Source organism: Anas acuta, chromosome 5 (genome assembly GCF_963932015.1).
Source record: "Anas acuta chromosome 5, bAnaAcu1.1, whole genome shotgun sequence".
Taxonomy (NCBI): Eukaryota; Metazoa; Chordata; class Aves; order Anseriformes; family Anatidae; genus Anas; species Anas acuta.
In genome coordinates this window covers 10144394-10160454 of record NC_088983.1, presented here as the reverse complement: position 1 = coordinate 10160454, position 16061 = coordinate 10144394, and the positions used below count along the sequence as shown (strand labels likewise).

The 16061-nt window shown below is 39.7% G+C and overlaps 1 protein-coding gene across 3 annotated transcripts in view; it reads left to right on the top strand.

Annotated features, from left to right (window-relative positions):
• KIF26A (kinesin family member 26A) overlaps window positions 1–16061 on the top strand; it is a 99464-nt gene that overhangs the window by 70201 nt on the left and 13202 nt on the right. For all 3 annotated transcript variants that reach the window (XM_068682617.1, XM_068682619.1, XM_068682620.1), the window contains 3 exons: window positions 13244–13453; window positions 15143–15236; window positions 15716–15978. In XM_068682617.1, the coding sequence (XP_068538718.1) occupies window positions 13244–13453; window positions 15143–15236; window positions 15716–15978 (567 nt within the window). The remainder of the gene's footprint in view (window positions 1–13243; window positions 13454–15142; window positions 15237–15715; window positions 15979–16061) is intronic.

Sequence of the window (16061 nt, the reverse complement as noted above, 5' to 3'; positions counted from 1 at the left end):
CACATGACAGAGTCTGGATACTTATTTACATAGGTTACAAGAGATTAGCATTTGAAGATAGAATTGAAGTACCTAATGTGCACAGGAAAGCTAAAATATGCACCTTGGCTAACCATATAAATCAGCATTAACATAGAGATCATCAGCCTAAACACTTGCAACTGACACTGTTGCTCCCAGAGAATACTCCGTATTCTCTTAAGCCAATGAGTTTGTGATAAATAGAAAACAAAGCTGTAATTGATGCTATCTTTAAGCAGGTAGAAGTACTGATGCAAATGTATTTTCTGCTCCTGTGTTTAAAAGTGTGTTAGAAAAAAGGGTACAGTATTAAATGGTGGAATGCAGCAAACATGACAGTAATGTACAGGTTTTCAAGTGGAAGAAGAGTTTGCTAAGGAACATCCTTTCTGTGTGTATATTTTGGCAGAGCCTACTTGTGCCTGCCTCTTTTCCCCAGGGTTTAGCACTTAGCTATGGCATGAGGAATGACGGAGCAGTGCATTTCTGAGGCTTCCTAAACTCTTTGGCTTAGGAAGACCTTTAAAGCATGCTAATATCTCCCTGTGTTGGCAGGTCACAGAACTGTCTCTGTACTTCATCACACTCGTGCCTACAGCTATGTGTAAACAAGGGACTTCAGCTTTTTTCCTATGCTTCGAGGGTGGTCAGTGGAATTTATTAACATGACTTGTGCCACGTAGAAAAATCAGGTTTATCTGGTGTCTTCAAACAGATCAAAAAAGTCTAGTGAAGATCAAGTGAATAATCCCAGATGGTAGGAGATTATATGCCTTGGGTTGTGTGGTCTACCTACCTTTTTCATCAGTGAACACAGAAGAGGGCTTTCAAAGGGGAAAGCTCCATCAGAATGCAGAGGAGCATGTCAGGAACTTGTGCCAACCCACAGACCAGGGATATGCCCACCTGCTCAATTGTGTGATCTTCTCCTTCATTATGGGATATATATATCTATATATGTCCACATATGGTGTGCTGGCAGTGTGGGTGACTTTTATGGATCACCAGGCAGTTGTCTGACCCTCAGATGTCTTTGCTGTGTAAGCTGAAATCATTATTGAAGGTGCTGTTTGTTTTGGGCCCAGAGTTCTAGCTGTGGACTTCTCAGCACATACTTTTTGGCCACCATTTGGAAAACCCTTGCACAGTGCTGTGAAGTGCTGTGCTGGAGATAAGAGCTCTCTGCTAATAGCATCAGCCCTTTGGTTCTTGAGTTAAGATTTAGAGCATGCAGTGGTGACGGGGTCTGCTAGTTACTTGTAATGCTCCTCAAAATATAAGGTAATAAGTCATCTTCTCTAACCCCTCTAACCCATAGTTTAAAATGTGCAATACCTCTTAAACATCTGTCTTTACCCATTTATCTTTTGCAACTTGATAAATTACAGTGTTTACCCATAAAATAACTCCAACGGTGTAGCTTTTTTTTTTTTTTAAATGTTACTTTTTGGTCCCTCCTCTTCTAACAGCTTTTCACTTTACACTCCTTTTGGTTTTCTTTTTCCTTATATTTTTCAATGATTTGTAGAACAGCTTTGGTTACAAGGGACTTTGAAAATCATCCAGTTCCACCTTCCCTGCCCTGGGGGATCCACAGCTTCTCTGGGCAGCCTGTGCCAGTGCCTCACCATCCTCTGAAGACTTTCTTCCTAACGTCTAATTTATATCTTCCCTCTTTTAGTTTAAAACCATTCCCATTTGTTATATCACTGTCTGCTCACGTAAAAACCCACTCTCTTTTTTATAAGCTCCCTTTAAGTACTGAAAGGCTGCTATAAGGTCTCCAGCTCTCTCAGCCTGTCTTCATAGGGGAGGTTCTCCACCCCTCTGTTGATACAGCCCAGGATGCAGTTGGCCTTCTGGGCTGCAAGCACTCACTGCTTGCTCATGTTGAGCCTATTGTCCACCAAAACCCCCAAGCCCTTCTCTGCAGGGCTGCTCTTAATGAGTTCTCCCAGTCTGTGCTCATGTCCAGGATTGCCCCAGCCCAGGTGCAGCACCTTGCACTTGGACTTGTTGAACCTCATTAGGTTTACATGGGCCCAGTTATCTAGCTTGTCCAGATCCCTTTGGATGGCATCCTGTCCTTCTGGTGTATTGACTGCATCGCTCAGCTTGGTGTCATCTGCAAACTTGCTGAGGGTGCACTCGATCCCTGTCAATTGACGTGACTCCCAGTGCCGTTGGTAGAGCAGCCTGTCCAGTTGTACGTACAAGATACGCATAGGGGATAGAAGCAGTGCTGGATTCTGGAGTCAATTTTTCCTACTGCAGCATCTGTGGCTGTGGCTGGCTCTTTCCTTGGTTTGTGTGATTGTTCCCAGATCAGCAGTGTGCCTGTCCCTGTTATTAATGTGTGGTTACAGTGGGTCAAACAGCTGGTGAGGCAGTGTTTTCCTTCTTCACCTCCCAGCTTTCTGCTGTTTTGTCTTTCATGTTTTTTGATGTGGAAGCCTGGTTCCTTGCTGGTATCTGCTGTATAGCGATAATGTAGCCATACTGATGGGCTGCACAACTTCGTCCTACTGACCTGAGAATGACACACTGAAGACCAGTCCTTATTCTTTGCGGGGCTGATTTCTCTGAGTACAGATGGCTTGACAAGTTTTAATGGCCTTTTTGTAGCTTCTTTTGCAACAGGACAAGATACCATAGAGAAATGCACCTTTTTTTATTGTAAAGGGAGGAGACAAAATTTAAGGAGAAAAGTATAAGTGACATGAGGATGAAAAATGGAAACAAACTAGAAACCCATGAAATGTCAGTGATACTTCAGTGGGGGTAGTGTAGTTTCCTTCATGACAAGTTGAAGTGGTGAATGATATGTCAACTGTGTGGAAATGCTATTTATATTAAGAGGGAACTAATGAGTAAGGCCAAGATCCTACAAAGACTGACTTCTGCTGTTACAACACACTCTAGGTAGTCCCATTTCTTTTGTAGATCTAAGTGCATGCATGAGTCCATGCTGAAATATTTATAATGTCCAATATGATTGGCTTTCTATATATCCATGGCCGTGGTCATTTTTAACTACCCCTCACCACTGGTGCTCAAGGTTGTCTTTTAGCTGGTATTCAACACATTTTAAGAGGCACAGAAACAGTGTGTGGAAAACGTGATGTCACTTCAGGGCCAAAATGGAAAAAAAAGGCTCGAGAGGGAATCTGGAAGCATAACCCAGTAACCCTGACTTTCAGGCTGGGCACCCAGGCAAAGTGGTTGAAGCAATAATAAGGATCAAAATTAGCAGGTAGGGATTAATGTGATAAATTAGGGATCAGTCTGGGGAGCATTTGTAGCCAGAACACATATGCTAGAGTTCTGTAGAAGAGACAGTGAGCATTTGAATAAGGGTGGTCTGGTTGATTGAGTGTATTTGGGTTTTGAAGAAGCTTTTGACAAGTGCCCTGACCTAGATTTCTTAGAAAACCCTAAGCTGTCATGTTATTAACTAGTAGGAAACAAAAGGTCGGATTCCACACTGGAGCAAAGTTAGCTGTGTCATACGAAGATCCATGCTGTTTGGTGTCTTCCTAAATGATTTGAGTGAGGTGGTGTAGCTACCTATTCACACTAGTCAAAGCTAAATCTGACTCTGAAGACTTGTAAAAAGTCATCTCATGGTACTGGAATTATTGAGATGATAAAGAGGCAGATGAAGTTTAATGCTAATTAGCAGAAGGAAAAGCAGCTCTAACTCCGCGTGCACAAATGGTAAGTTGTGAGGAAATCAGGCATGACAGTAACCCATTTTACCAGCCATCATGGAAGCTACAGAATTATGTTTGTTACCGTGAGTCTCAGCTTCTGAAGAAATGCTTTACTGAGTGTCCAGGAGGCAAGAAGAATAAGCATCTTTAGTTGTAAAGGGTCTCTTAACAGTACGTGATACAAAGATGTGTTCCTCTTCATGCCCATATCATTTCAGTAAGTCACTGATTGTGTTTACCTTTACTGGCTTTCTTCCTTACCATAATAAATCTCAAGAAGTTTAATAAAGGATGGTAAAAACTGAAGAAACTTGAAGACTGCCACTCCTCTCCCATGTTAATATCTCTAGAGAACCTTCTCAGAGGAGAGCTCTTCCTCTGCAGGCAGGAGCAGCTTTGCTGCCAGTATAGGCCTGGACCTAAACTTTTTTTTTTTTTTTTTAAAAACAAAAACAAAACAAATAAAAAAACTTCACCAAACATCATCATTTGTATCTGGAATTTTAAGTTCCTTATTTGATGTGCACTTTAAAATCTGCCCTACCATGACTATTTGCTTATCCTGATAAAGAAACTTCTTTATGGCCAAAGCACAGGTTCAGTGGAGAACCCATACATTAAGTCCTTTTCATTGGTTTCAGAGTTAAACACATGAAGAAAAGCTATTCTGATCCGAAGTAGAGGACAGTCGAATCTAAGGAAGTCACTGTACTGAGCATAGGCAGCATCAGGACTACCTTGGTGGTTTCTGTTGTAATTTGGAACCAGTCTGGCTGACAGGTCCTGTCACTGTTTGTGGGACCCTGTCTTAACTTGTGAGCTCAGTGGGTGTTCAGGGGAAGGAAGTGATTTGAATTCTTGCTTTTTCTTGCTATATGACTATAGCAGGCAGTAACTATGTATTGTCAGAACTGCTGGAGGAGGCAGGAATGTGAAAAGACTGTGATGGCCAGAACTTCCACTTGAACACAATTACTGATGTGAGCCCAAGGTCTAGAATTGTTCGTTATCTACCATCATCTCCATGCATATCATACGGTTCTGCTGTGATGAAATAGTGCTATTAATTTTTGTTGTTAGTGACTTACTACAGCAGACATCCTATGTGTATCTTTTGCAATTTCTAATTTCTCATTGTTTCAAGTACTGTCTTTGGAAGGTGAGTAGTAAATGTCTTATTAATTTCTTTTACATTTCATAAATACCATTTTTTCCCTTATCATAATTTAATCAGGAGTGTACGGATTTGTCCAGCGATTCGAATCTTTAATTAACCTTTTGCATAGTTTTCTTTACTAAGAGTGCAAAAGACTATGTACTCTTCCAGGTACTTGAAGGATTTTTCTGCATTCAGGAACACCAAGCAGAAAAAAGTTTAAAATAAATAAAGTTTGGATCTGTGGGTCTTTCTGGCACCCGTGTTTTGTATGATCAACCTTAATCAAACCCTCACACATGTACAAAAATCCTACTACCAATACAAACTGAATACTGAGAGGAATTATGCTCACTACTAATAAATGTTACATAGCAAATTTCATACCTTTGTCTTGAATGTGCCAAAAACATCAGAGTCCAAATCATTTAGCTGAATCCTACTTAAAAGGCAATGATCCAGTACAGTATGATTCTTGTAACTGAATCATTTTTGTGGTCTCTCTGGGTGTTATTAAATTTAATGTCAGAATAGTAGGAAAGACGTCTGAAAGCCATTTAATATTGTCACTGGAAAGAAGTTAGATTATGCTCAATTTCTGACATTAATGTGCTACTTAAGATAATTTATCATATTGTGGTATTAAAAAAGACATCCTTTTTACAGTGGCTGCTGTGTAGCATTCTAATTTGCTATTTTTCTTTAGCATGGTAGGAAGCCTTTTTCATGCAAAATGTTTTTTCTGTAGTTCTATTCAGCTCATTCTTTATAATACTGCATCACTTACAACAGCAGCTTTAAGTGCTTGTCTCTTTCAAGGATCCTGTCAATTTTTTTTGTTAGAATGACAGAAGCCTCCTGTGTGAGACAATTGAAGTGGAGCATTTAAAGAGAACCTGAGTTGTCAGACGTGTTTCTTGGACAGGTATATACATATTGGTCTCCATTTGTGTGTTTTAGACATTTAGTTTCATTTATGCTTTACCAAGCCAGAGCTAAGGTACTGCTAATATGATTTACTGATCATGTAGAGTTTTCTTAAGTGTGCTATATGTCCCATTCACTGGTTCTTAGAATGGTTTGATGATGGATAACAAATAGGTACTTAATTTTGTCATCTTTATTGCTGCTTGTTTCCTAATGACTAGAGTGTTATGTCTGATATAAATCACGTATCATACTAAGTACTCTGCGATCCATGTATATAGACCTGTGTAGGACAAGGTGCATACCTTCCTGCTGAAATTCACTGAACTACTTAAACAAAAAAATGTGAAAGATCAGATTAAAATAAACAATTTCTTCTATTTTGTTTTCACGTTTTAAAAATAAAATACTTTTCTTCATGTCTCCTGGGAGTGGAGAATCAATTCTTCTTTAATAGAGTACAATATAGAAGTGATTTTTTTTTTTGGCTCTCCCAGGGGAGCTAAATGGTCTATGCTAGCGTAGCAATTTTGCATATAAATTTGCCATCCACTGGTAGTGGCAGTATATGAAAGGCTTGTAAGAACTACCCACAGTAAACCAATTTAGCAAGGGTTATATATCTGTCAGTTACAATTAAATCCATGAAAAATATTGGCTCTGAACTAGGACTTTTGTAATTTGATTTACATTGTAGTTGAAAAACAAGTGATTTCATTGGAAAATGGCATTCAACTGAATATGAATTCTTTGTAATTTCTTGCTGAGAATTCTTAATTCAGGATGGTGGATGTCTAAGCATAGTTATGTAATTAACCTGCTGTTATACGCCATTTTGTGAACATTGGACAAAATTAACTTCCTGGCTACACGTTGCCTGTCAAAAATGTGTGTTTCAAGGGAATATTTAGTGTCTATTCAAATTTGATATAATGACATTTATTGCTAAAGACCAAATTGCTTGTTCATTTAGGGATTATGATACTGTAATGTAGAATATGACCAGCATTTATGGAATGGACTCCCCTATAGTGCCGGCGCTTTCCCAAAATACAGACAAAGTCTGAGCTTACTTTTTGGGGAAAAAAAGCTTGAGCTCATGTATTTTAAAATTTTATATGCTTTTTAATACATTCCTTCTGTTTTTTCCTTTTCATTCTGTTTAATTTGAAACTTGACGACTGCATAAGCATTGAATGCTAACAAAGCATCACTATAAACACATGAGCACTACACATCCATTCATTTCTAAGGATGTACCATATGTTACAGTTATGCCTGTGCTAACGTACTTGGCTGGGTCAGGGTCTTAATTTCCTCAGTGTTCAAAATGCCATGGAGTCTAGTCATTACTTAATGAGTAAGTGGTCTTTTTTGTCTACGTGTCTGCCCCAAATTAAACTGTGTAGAGTATTTGCTCCAATGAAAGACAAATGATGAACTTTTTGATGTATGCAGTAGTTTTTGTATTAATCCTTTAAAACATATAGTAGAGGTCTGTGACAGTCTTAGGAACAGAATCCACATCATCTGGTTCTTTGTTTCAAGTGTGATATAGTCCTTCCCCTTTCTCTGGTGTCAGTGTTGATAGCCCTTCCATCTCTCTTGATTACAGGGCAATAATCAATGTGAACCTGACTGTCTTAGTCTCTTGGCTGTTTCTGTCTAAAATTGTGTAGGATTGTGTCATTCTCTCTTTTATCACTGGCTCTTTTCTCTAAAAATTCAGACTTGGATGTGATTTCTTCTGAGATGACGCTTGCCTCACTGGTCTTTGAGGAGTTTTGTGTTCATTGACGCGTGGCTTTACTGTAGCTCCATTCAATTCAGCATATCCAAAATATAAGGGCTGTATTAGAAAAAAAAGTGCTAGCTTGCCTCTGGCCATCAGTTTCACATTCATGTCTTGCTGTCAGAGAGTTGCCTTGAAATTTGGTTTTCACGGCTTTTTGGTCTGTCTTTTACTTTTCCCAAACCTGCTTTTTGACACTGACATATCCTTGATGTTTTGCACTATCTTAAGCAGTCCTGCTGTCACTCCCTCATCCTGCTCTCTTCAGCTCCAGCTGGTTCAATATGTGGGGGGAGGTCTGGAAGTCCCCAGTCCGCACGAAGAGGGGTATCCAGTGCTCCTGGAGGAGGTCGCAGCATGGGAAAAGCCATCGTCACATGGGGATGGGGCAGAAGGTCTCCCCTTGGAAACCCCTAGGTGTGAAATGGGGTAAACAATAGCAATGGCCTCTAAGAGGCGGAAGGGCTTGTATTGTCCAGGATGTGTGTTCCTCAGTTTCTGAGAAGTGTCAGTGTTTAGTTCAGAATTGTTAAAGGTGCATGTATATTTGACTTTAAAAAGGGTCAAAGATGTCAAGGTCTAGAGTTTTGGCTCAGGATTCCCACAGATTAGTAGGATTTGAGTGTGCTACATGGATCTGTCATTCTCTGGTGTGTCATTCTCCTCATCAGCCATTTCTAAAACTGTATGGAGTTTAGTCGTAGCCATTGTCCTTCATATAACTATTTTTTCCCCTCTCTCTGACTGCAAATTATTTTTTTGAGAAATCTACCCTTTTTCAGTTTGTCTCCCCTAACATTCTTTATGCATGCATAAAACAGTGGTATAACTTGTATGAGCATCCATTTACGTGATTTGCCCTTACATGGCTGGAGAAAGTGAATTCTAGCTTGCAAGTATTTGCTTTTATAGCCTTTCTTTTCCCTGACTTCCACTGCAGGTTGACAGATAGACTTAAAAAAAAAAATAAAAAAAAAATCCTTGATTGCTATGAATCTTTCTTCCATCCTTGCCAGTGTTGGTTTAAATTACGCCCATTGTTGTGCTGGGTGGGTGGGCCTGTGACCTTATGCCACCCATTTCCAGGGCTTTTCCAAATTCCATGCGCACATATTTATTTATTAAATTCTTTGTATTTTATCAGCATATTCAGGATGTGTTTACCATCTTCTTTTCCAAACACTTTTAATTTTAATAGGATTTCCTTCAGCAATTCTGCTGACCTCCTGGTTCCTGCGGAAATATGAATTTGGAAAGTTCATTTGAGTGTTAACCCCCAGTGTACAAAACTCCCAAGATTAGAGTCAGTTAATTACTGAGATACTTCAGTGAATCGCATGATTTAGGTTGTCTTCAGGCACTGAGAAAAATGTTAATAATGTGCATGTACCATAATGTTTTTTATTTTTATTTGCAAAAATTAAACTGATACAAACCTGTCCTCTTTTCCTATCAATGTGCTCATTAAAATTGAGCCTCTATCCAGTATTCAGTGTCTCCGAATATGTATGTATAAATCCTTGTAACCCTTATGAACTTTTTCCCTGTAATTCTTTTTTCTTACTCAGCATCTGTCTGTGACACTGAAGAAGAAATACAGAAAAAAAAATTACAAGGAGTTACTAAAAATGCACAGTTATAACAGGAAAAGTTGTGTTGTACACATCACAGGACAGATTTGTGATCTTACCTCTCCTTGCAGAGTCTGAATAGTGGTCAGGGCAGAGATGCCCTGAGCCTGAGATTGCTTTTCTGGAATCACCTCATTTGTATTGTTTTTTTGTTGTTTCTTTTTTTTTTGTTTTTCCTCTCCCTGTCCCATTCCTTCTATGTCTCCTCTTTGTTTTCTTTCAGACATCTTACGTTTCCCTTTCTTCATTTGTGCTCCTCTAAATTGCTTCTCTGAAGGTTTCTTCACTTCCTACAAGTGTTACTGGTAGCTGGTACTGCTGCAGTTGGAGCTGAGCACCAGAACTGGCCACACTGCTGCGTAACTGCCCACAGAGGATGTAATTCTGAGTGGGCCTGAAATTCTCGTTATTGCATTTATTTCTAGTCATTCATTCCATAAGCAAACAAAAGCATTTGAGTGTAGTACAGCTACTGCTGTTATGCTGTCTAGTCACGGGCCAAAGTTATTTTAAGGTTTACAGGTTCGTGTGTTTTCTTGAGTCCTTCCCTCACTAAAAACCTTTGTGTCTGGGTGATTTTCTGCACTGCCAGTTGCTATCTCTGCAAGTGAGCACGCCTTTTGTATTAAAAATAGATGAAGAGACCCAGGAGAAGGTGCAGTTAAGTTGATCCTTAAGGCAGGAAGCATGCTGGCTGTACAATACTCAGCTTTTTCTGCTGTGTTCCTCCTATCCCAACACAGAAAAGTACTGGGTTTAACTTCAGAGCTGAGAATACAAACCTGGCAATTAAGATTGTTCCTGGAACAAAGGAGGGCTAGAATAATAAAAATATCTTTCTTCTACATATTGAGAAGCATGTGCCTGCATGTGGGACCTGCCTGCACTTTAGCTTCTGCTTTTGCAAAGCGGTAGGTTTGAGTAAGCTTTATTCTTGTTGGTACTTACATGAGCATTTTTAGTTCATTTCTGAGTGAAGTCAGTGCCTAGCTCAGCAGCTCAGCATTGTGAAAAAGAGTGACACATTATAACCCTACAATTTCTGATAGGTAGCTTTAAACATTAAGCCATCACTTGTAGGTGGATTTAGAGGGCAAGGAAACTAAATTTGAAATCTGTTTTTCTACTCTGCAAATCAGCATTTATACACAAAACACCAGAAGAGGAACTCCCTCAAGCTGCTCTTTTCTTGCCCCCTCCCATTTGTCTTGAAAGCTCATTTTCTCTGTGAAAATGAAGATGACCCTTGAGGCCCATTAAGAGTTGGGATCTGATACCCTTTGAAAAGAGATTTTAGTACCTTTCTGCTTCAGAGAGATGGTCTCAAAAAGCTGATTTAGCACACAAGGTTTTTCTGGGGGTAAAGTCACCTTTTTGTTAGGAGGAGCAACACTGATGGAGGAAACTTGCTGTTTAGGTCAGGAGGAGACCAATTTTCTTCTTAGCCAAGCTCTGGCTTCTAGAATCTAATAATAAGTGTAAAAGAAAAAGGATTGTTTAGGGATTTATTTTTTTAAATAGCATATATATTAAAATTATTTTTAATCAAGTGACTCAGAAGTGGGCATTTGTATGTATGTATTTATTTTTCCTTCTTTTTTCCTGAGGGTAGTTATTTTTCTGAGCACCTCGGTAGCATGTCAAGGTTGAGCTAACAGGCTAATACACAAAGCTGGCTTCTTGGAGCTTTTATGGGGAAACAGCCTTGAGTCTGTCACCTCTGATGCACGGTGCTTTTGAAGCAGCTGTTTCATTTATTCTAAGGTTCAATTATTTTCTGGGACTACGTTTTCATATTCATATCAGTATAAAAGTGAAAAGAAAAGAAGGGGGGACTGCTTGAGTCGGTAGGTGGAAGAATTTGCTGCTACCTATGGTGGAGCCTCCTGCAGTGTTTACTGGGTGGGTCAGTTGTTTCTTAAGCCCTTTGTTTGAAAAAAATGTTGGGGAAAAGCTTTTATAGCCCCCTTCCTGAAAATACTTTCTGTGATGATGTTCAGCCATACCCCTGCATGACTGTGCAGGGGATGCCTGCGCGCAACTTAACCCCCCAGAAAGGAGGATCCATAAAAATGGAACAGCTGAGGAAATTAAATGAAAACGTTCAAGTTACTTGCCATCTCTAGTTGATAAAGACAGGGACAGTTCAGCACGGTGTTTAGTGCTGTGAATCATCCTGGTCTGGGCACTCCATTTCACTTGGACCCTCTGGGTGCAGGTGTGCAAGCTATCACCTCGTTTTGTCTGGTATGAAGGGCAGTCTTAGAGGCTGGCTCAGCCTGCTCCAGGTTGTTGCAATTTGTTTGTTGCAATGCTGGGAGGAGTGCATTTCCCTCTTGTGCTTTGCTGAAGCAATTTTTCAGCTTCATTTCTTTCTTTGCTATTATTTCTCTGGATGCAGGACTGATGGGGAGATGTTGACTGCAAAGCGCATTTCTTGTGAAGACAAAAAATGTGGCAGCATAAATGCACACCATTCTAGTGAAATAATACTCTCAGAATGTAGAGATAAATTGTTCTGGCAGATTTAAGGTTAAATTAGCAGTAACAAGTTAGAAAAACAGGAGAAAACATCTCTGTTAGCAGTGTATGTTCTCTAACCCAGCGTCCCCATGCAACATCCACCTCCATGCTAGAGGTTGGCCTTAGATCAGCAACTGTGATCAGCGTGCTCTGCTTGGAGGGTTCACCTGGTGGATTTGCAGAAGGAGGGGGGGGTTGCTATCTGTCACTGCCCTTCCAAGTCAGAAGCAAGCACTGTAAAAGGAGGACTGTACTTCATTAGGGTCAGTAGTTGCATTGCAGAAGAGGCACGTCCTGATGGGTGCTCTGAAGAGTGCGAATTGCTCCAGCTCTGCTGCCTGAGGTGCATTACAGCCACGGAGGCTCTTCACCCAGCAAAACTACGTTTAATTCTGGTGTTGGAGAACATGTGGTAGTTAGATAAGGACCTAATGCTGTTGTTCAGCCTGTTTTTGAAACTTTTTTTTACTGGCCAGGGAGAGTCGCTCTGGCTGAACATTGCTTTCCTCTACGTGTGATCTACTGGGCAGTGCAGAATTGACGATCGGCAGAGTGATTCACTGCTCCTGTAATAGTCATTTGCTGCAGCGCCAGGTGTGTAAAACACACTGGTTCTGACCTGGGAGCATTTCATAAGGATAAATGGCCATAAGTGGGTGTGAGGCAGTATTTCACATTTTTTCAAAATAAGAATATGATTTCCAGGAAGCTTAAAAGAAGCAGGTGTGCAGCCTTTGCTGAACTTGAGTGAGACCCGGTCACTTGGCTCCCATAAGCTGCTTGGGAAATCACAGCCAACATGTCTGAGCTGTCTAAAAATGATGTCTTAAAATGCCATGTGTAGGAATAAAATGTACTTTGTGAGCAGTTTCTTTTCAAGATTTTGGACCTCCTAATGCTTTTTTTTCCCTTCCCTTCTTTGAAACTGCCATTAAATCTTCAACTAACCACCAAACTACCTAGCAATAACAGCATAAAGGCATCTGCCTGGGAAAGCTATAAGAGAGGCACCTGTTTATTAGGGGAACATGAAAGTGGAATTGAAAGTTTCCAGATTTAGTTTGAATGCACTAGCTCTCTCAGCTTTGTGTTATTCCCATGGATTTTGGAATTGATCAATTTGTACTTTTGGTCACATTAAGTACATGGAAGGTAGGAGACCAGAGTTTCCTTTTCTTTAGGCATGGTATTACACCTACAGTGGATTATACCTGCTGATCAGACATTTAGAAATAGAAATGTTGAAATTGGAACAGAGTCAACAGAAAGGACAAAGTGCACCTTTAAAAGCTAATTCAGTGCAGACCCCAGGGTGGAAACCAGTCTGGAAAATCTGGCTCTGATTTTGTCCCACGGTTGTCCTGACACGCCTAAATATTATAAATGATCATGTCTTGGGAGGGGGAGCAGGTTTGGGAGGAATGCTTTGCATCTGTTTAGCTGGGAACTAAAGTTGTCAATTTCTTATGAACTTTTGCAGGTGAAAGTGATGGTAAGAATTTGTCCTTCTCAAGGAGCACATGAAACATCTGAATCCATGTCCTTCCTAAAGGTGGATCCACGAAAAAAGCAAATCACTCTTTATGATCCAGCAGCAAGTGGGCCTTCCAACATAGGTCATAGGAGAGGTGTTGTTGCTGTTCCAAAGATGTTTGCCTTTGATGCAGTTTTCCCCCAGGATGCTTCACAGGTATTGAAATCACTTGCATAAAACTCCTGAGTCTTCACTGAATTTCTTCACTGAAAAGGTTGTGAGGCATTGGAACAGGCTGCCCAGGGAAGTGGCTCAGTCACCATCCCTGGAGGTGTTCAAAAGATGCGTAGATGCAGTGCTTAGAGACATGGTTTAGTGGTAGACTTGGCTAGGTTAGCGATTGGATTTGATGAATTTACAGGTCTTTTCCAACCTAAATGATTTGATGATTCTTATGGCCACTGTGTTTGATATGCCTTAAGAGTACTGTCTTTTTCTGGGGATTTATGTTAAAATGAGTTGCCTTAATGCATAGAAGAAAACACAGTAATGAATACACAGGTGGGTAAAGTCTTACATTTTCATTTTAGCCAAGATATAAAATTAAGGAGTTAAAGCTAGGGAGATGGATTTACTGACTAAATATTTTTGCATTTTTATTGTGTTAGTGAAAGACACACAGCCAATTTGAAGTTCACTTTTCACTCCAACTAGGTTTTAACCCACTTGATGTCACAAAGAATGTCCTTCTCCCCTGTTTTCAGTGAGCAAGGAGCATGTCCTTAGCATTAACTGCTGAAAACTGCTGTTAAGGGAAGAGATACAGCTAACCCTGTGGTACTATTATACCAAAGTAGTCAGGGAGTAGTTATTTTCCTTGCCTTTTCCAGTTTGCTTATTCTCTGTTTTTGACTGATAAATTTATCTTGATTGTGGTACTGATGGTGCATGCCCCTCACAATAGTGATCTCAACATTAGTCTAAAACTTAGTGGCTTTTTCTTACAGATGCTAAAACTCCCATTGCTAGCCCTGCTGCAAAGTGGGCTTGCCAGTCACAGCCACCTTCTGTACTGGTTTTGGCACCAGCCTTCTGGATTGTTGACACATGGTTTGGTCTAGGCTTTTTCAGGTGCTCGTTGTGGACTTTTTGGGTGGCCTGTTTGTGGTGATTCTGGGTGGCGTTGGCCAGCCAACCACTTATATGCAAGCGTTGTTGCTCAAGGCAAGCTCACTGCTGTGCACCTGCAAACGGAGCCTTATCATTTCACTGTAGTTACATATTTAATGCACACCACACACACACAGCACTGCCCCACACAGTTGCCATACCTAATAGATCATCACATTGTATGTTTGAGACCTTCACTGATGTGGATAAACTGGTTTCAGTACACCCAAGTATTTCAGCAAGTTTTCTTTATTGATGCTGCTGTTTCCCCTGGAAAAGGAAAATGTGATGCTATGAAATCTTATTCAGGGATCTTAACTTATTTTCTCCAGTATGAATGTTTTTTTAATTCCTGTGAGCACTATTGAGTAGCTTAATTTCAGTGAAGTTGCTACTATTGCTGAATAGCCTTGGCTAAGCTATTATACCAGCAGGAAGCCTGGTTGGATAGCATTCAGTTTGCTACGTTAGTCATAGAATCAATATTCCAAGAGAATTGGTTTAATAGAATTGAAAACTATTTTAGGCAGTAGCAGCAGATCTTATTATTTTTTTAAAGATAGCGTAGTTACTAAAATAATAGGACTGATGACATAAAAATAAGGAGAATATTGTGGCTCAAAAATATTGAGCCATTCATTTCATACAGAAGAGGAGTTATAAGAAAAAAAATCAAACAAAAAAAAACCATAGCAGTATATGCTTTTACTTATTTGTCTCTAATCTTTCTTTCAGGCTGAGGTATGCTCTGGAACAGTAGCAGAAGTAATCCAGTCTGTTGTGAATGGTGCAGATGGTTGCATATTTTGCTTTGGTCATGTCAAGCTTGGTGAGCTCCCAAATTCGTTACAGTTAATTACTATGTCAGTCTGGTAATTACATGCTGTCAGCTCCTGGAACAATAAACCTGGAGTATATGAATAGATTAGAATTTCTTTTTAATTAGCTTTGCAAACTTATCATGGTTTATTTCTACACTGGGATTGTAAGTTTTAATTTGAAAAAGTAAAATGTAACATCAGATTAGCTTATTCAAGAGCGAGTTTATATATAGGTGCATTGTGATGAAAATCAAAAGATCAGAGATGTTTTTAAAATTTAATTTGCTGTGGGTCTGAATTACAAAAATGGCAAAAATAATTGAATAAATAGTAATGGATTAATAATTGAATACTTTGCATTTTTGCACGTTATTTCCCATTATCTATGTAGCACATGGCATTGCATATAATGTGCAGTAATAATACGAAGAAAAAGTGTCTTGTACAAGAATGGTGAATTAAGTTCACATTTGTCTTTTCATTATAGGAAAATCTTTTACCATGATTGGGAAAGATAGTTCCACACAAAGCCTTGGTATCATCCCCTGTGCAATTTCTTGGCTCTTCAAATTAATCAATGAACGTAAAGAAAAAACTGGGACACGTTTCTCTATTAGAGTATCTGCTGTGGAGATCAGTGGCAAAGATGAAAACCTTAAGGATTTGTTAGCTGAAGTAGCCAGTGGCAGCCTTCAGGATGGCCAATCTCCTGGAGTTTATCTGAGAGAAGATCCAATATGTGGAACACAGGTATAATGGATATCACAACATAAATTTTCTGAGTCTGACTTCCATAAACTGTATTTCTTTTTATCTGACAACAATTTGTATGA